Genomic DNA, 3,953 nt, shown 5'->3' on the forward strand with positions numbered 1-3,953 from the left:
AAGGTTACATACTTTCAACTGACAGGTTAACGGCCATACCTCCATTACTGTGAGATGCATTTTCATGTTCAGAGGGTTTTATTCTGGAAAAAAAAATGGAAATGTAAAGACCACAACACAAATTAAAGCCCGTTTTCCTTTCTAGGAGCGGGGCTGGTTGCTGCTAGGACAATAACACAGCCTCCCCCGCCGCGGTACCTCATCCCTCGCCTTGCACAAACTTTCTTCCCATGTTAATTCCGGACCCGTGGAAGCAAAATCCAGCCGAGGGTAGGAGCAGACTCTGCCTTCCAGGGGAGATTTGAGGGGAGAAGGCAGGAAAGGGAGGGTGTAAAAGCAAGGGAGCATCAAGGGAGCAAATGGGAGGATCCCGTTATCCTTGTGTCCGTTCCCCACACGTTAGCAGTGATGTGGTGCTAACAGGGAAGCGGACGTATCTGCATATGTCCTGCTGCAGAAATTAATCCCTGCCTATAAACTTAGATCGCAGTGTGTCTGCAAGGTGGATGGGTAATCCCTCCAGGCCGAGATGGAGTCCTAAGGCAGGCAAAAAAAGCTCAGCTTTTACAACCACAAAACACTGTATTAGCTACTCAGACAGTAATGGGCTAATTGTTATTCAGCATAAATGTTCCCTCAATATAGATGGAATTCACTCATTTATTTTGATCACTTTACTTGAATGAGACAAGGATGTTCCTTGTTGTTAGGGGGAACTGGTCAGTTTTGTTTAATTTTTGTATTTTAATACCAATGTGAGTGAGATTTTGAAATAAAATCCTTCACACAAACTGTAACGCGTGTGAGCAAAGTCCGCAGTTCCCTTTTTTTTTCCCATCCACATTAAATATATAAAGTGCACCAGCCTAGGCATTTTATGTTGCAAAGCTTCAGCTGGCGCTAAGGGTAGGTGTAATTTCAAAAACCTCCAGGCCCGAGAACATGAAGATCTATTGCCATGGAAACAAATGTTATATGAAAGTTGGGAAGGATCAAAAAAGCTTTGCTCATAACCAGGACAACCGTGGCATTAGGCTATGGGGGGGGGTGATGGATACCTTAGGAGCGAGAACAGGAAAGAGGGATCGCTGCAAGGCCTCTTGCAAAGCTTTGCGCTGCTGGGTGGCACGAGAGGGATCCTACAGGTTGCGTCTCAGTCCCGCTCCCAGCAGGAAAGGGCGTTTTTCCGTCCCGTTTAAAGCGCACATTTAAAGCCCTTCCAGCGGCTGTCCCGGCCCCGTTCCGCGGGGCCGCGGTGGCGGGACGGGGCCGGCGCGGCCGCTGCCGGCGCGGCCCGCGGGACCCCCGCGCCTCGGCTCGGTTATCCGCCTTTTATTTCTCTTTCGAATTAAACGCGCACACGTAATGCGCGCTTTGGAGCAGGCAAGGACCCTTGTGCGGGCGGCCGCGGAGCTGCGCACTCTCAGGTGTGTAATTAAGAGGTGTGTAATTGATGTGCGAGGGGAGGCGATCGCGGCGCGGCCGCAGGAAAGGCAGGGAAGGGGGGCGGCAGGAAAGGCAGGAAAGCTTGGCGGGAGGTGACCCGGGCGCCTCCGCGCGCGCTCCCGTTCCGCGGGCTCCCGTTCCGCGCGCGCCGGCCCCTCCGGCCCCGCTCTCTTCCCGTCCCTGTCTCGTTCTGCAGCGGAACTTTCTGTTCCCGGCAGTTGAAAGGCCAATTACGCAGAAAGATTAACAAAAGTTTATTAATCATGAAGTATTAAAATTGTGATAAATGAAAGGCTTCAATGCAAAATTCAAGCAAGCAAACCATTCCCAAAGGGATGACAAAGAAACCGGTGGATCTGAAATTAAGAAGGAAGTCTTTTTTTTTCGTCTTTTTGTCTTTTTTTTTTTTTGCCTGCGTTTCAAGACACCTCTCATATCTCACACGCCACACCAAAACCCATAATTCTTCATATCACATACTGAAAATGATTTTATTTTATCCATTTACACTAACTTGATATAAACGTGTCCGGGAAAGTCAAATAATATGCGTTATATTAGCTCAAACATTTATTAAGAAACCCAAAAACTCAATAAATAAGCACAGACAATAAGTTAAAACATATCACGAACCGACCAGTATGTAACGAGAATGCTTTATCTACACAAAACATCCTATTTCACATTGTTTGTTCATTCCTCCCGCGGCCCTGCCCTGCGGCGGGCTGACCGGCACATGCAGGCGGCCGGACCGGGACCAGGACCGGGACCGGGACCGGGACCGGGGCCGGGGCCCCGGCGGGCGCCTCCGCCGGCGGCAGCGGAAGATGCAGGAGGGACAATAGCAGCAGGAACGTAAAGAAACGCGTAAATAAACAGCATCATGGGGCAGATTTGCAACTCAGGTGCCACAAAACCAAAGAACCGAAAAAGGGAAGAGCTCTGGCTTTTTCTTTTTTTTTTTTTCCCACGTGATTTACTTTTACAAAAAGAAACGTTACTCTTTTTTTGTTATTTATTTCATTTCCTCTCTCTCTCGCTCGCTTATAAATGCTTTATCAAAACGGGTTCGCTTCGCTCTGGGCTTTTCGTGCCGCTCACGAGCCCGCCCGGCGCCCCCGGCCGCGCTGTCGGGGCCCACAGCGCCCGGCCCCGCTGCGGCAGCTGCGCATGGGGCCGGCGGGGGATTGCTGCTCTTGGACTGAAAATCATAATAATCATAATAATCATAATAATCATAATAATAAAGTGGAGGGGGAGCATGAAAAGAAAAGAACAGAAAACCCGCATTTCTTGGCAGAGCCCGTCAGGCGGCCGGGAGGATGAGGCGGGGAAGGGCTGGGGCCCGGCAGGGAGGGCCGGGGGTGACCCCGGGCGCCCAGCGAGTCCTTGCGGCTGCTCCTGCTCCGCGGCCGGGGCGGCGGGGACGAGGGAGGGAGGGAGGGAGGCAGGGGGGCCCGCGGGCGGCCGCCGCTCCCGGGGCGCCCCCGGGGGCTGCGGGGCGCCCGTGTGCGGGATTGCCGGGCCACAGACCAGTCCGTTGGCGTCTGATTCCAGATCCTGAGTGGGCTCCGCGGCGAGCCGGGGGGGAAGCGGCCGGGCCGGGGCGGGCGGGCGAGGCGGGGGCGCGGGGCGAGGCGGCGGCGGCGCGGGGCGGCCATTAGGTGAAGCTCATGGAGACTGTGTGCTCTAGTGCTTTGCGGCGGAGGGAGGCGATGCTGGTTCCCCGCCACACGTCGCTGCTGTCCGGGGAGCTGCAGAGCTGCGGCGAGCCCGTCACGTTGCTGGGGCCGGGCAGAGAGGCGGGCACCATGCCGGGGAACGCGGGCTGGTAGAGGTGCGACTGCAGGCCGGCGCCGTTGGAGCCCGCCAGGCTGTTGGAAAGGCCCATGGAGTTGGGCGGCGGCCCCGCCGCCAGGCTGCACTGGGACAGCGACTGCGCCATGGCCTGCTGCCTGCCCAGCGCCGGCGGCAGCGGCAGCTGCGACACGCCCGGCATGGCGGCGGCCGCCCAGCGCGTGTCGTTGGCGTGGAAGGAGCACAGGCTGTCGCCCATGGCGGCGGCGGCCGCGGCGGCGGCCGAGGGGAACTGCGGCAGCCCCGGCGTGGGCAGCAGCGTGCCCGGCGCGCGGAACACGTTCGTCGTCTTCTTGCGCTTCTTCCACTTGGCCCGGCGGTTCTGGAACCAGACCTGCGCGCGCCCGGGGCGAGAGACACTGTTAGCGGCCCTCACCGGGGCGGCAGCCACCGTTAGAGCGGCCCTCACACGTCGGGGGAGAGCGACCGTTAGCGGCCCTCATGGGGAGCTGGAGTGACCGTTAGCGGCCCTCACGCGGGGCGGCAGCCACCGTTAGCTGCCCTCACGCGGGAGTGACCGTTAGCCGCCCACACGCGGGGCGGGAGCGGCCGTTAGGGCGCGGCGAGGGCGGGAAAGACCGTTAGCGGCCTGCGGGCGCGGCCGCCGCCAGGGGGCGCCGCGGGGAGGAGGCAGCTGCGCGGGTCCCCGC

At 57.8% G+C, this 3,953-nt stretch overlaps 1 protein-coding gene across 1 annotated transcript in view; it reads right to left on the bottom strand.

The window, feature by feature from the left end:
* Positions 1–3,106: 3,106 nt before the first annotated feature.
* Positions 3,107–3,953, bottom strand: part of OTP (orthopedia homeobox) — a 5,335-nt gene continuing 4,488 nt past the window's right edge. The window contains exon 3 of the mRNA XM_026038488.1: positions 3,107–3,637. Within this exon, the coding sequence (XP_025894273.1) occupies positions 3,107–3,637 (531 nt within the window). The remainder of the gene's footprint in view (positions 3,638–3,953) is intronic.

This window comes from Nothoprocta perdicaria, unplaced genomic scaffold (genome assembly GCF_003342845.1).
Source record: "Nothoprocta perdicaria isolate Ctin4 unplaced genomic scaffold, notPer1 scaffold_1, whole genome shotgun sequence".
Taxonomy (NCBI): Eukaryota; Metazoa; Chordata; class Aves; order Tinamiformes; family Tinamidae; genus Nothoprocta; species Nothoprocta perdicaria.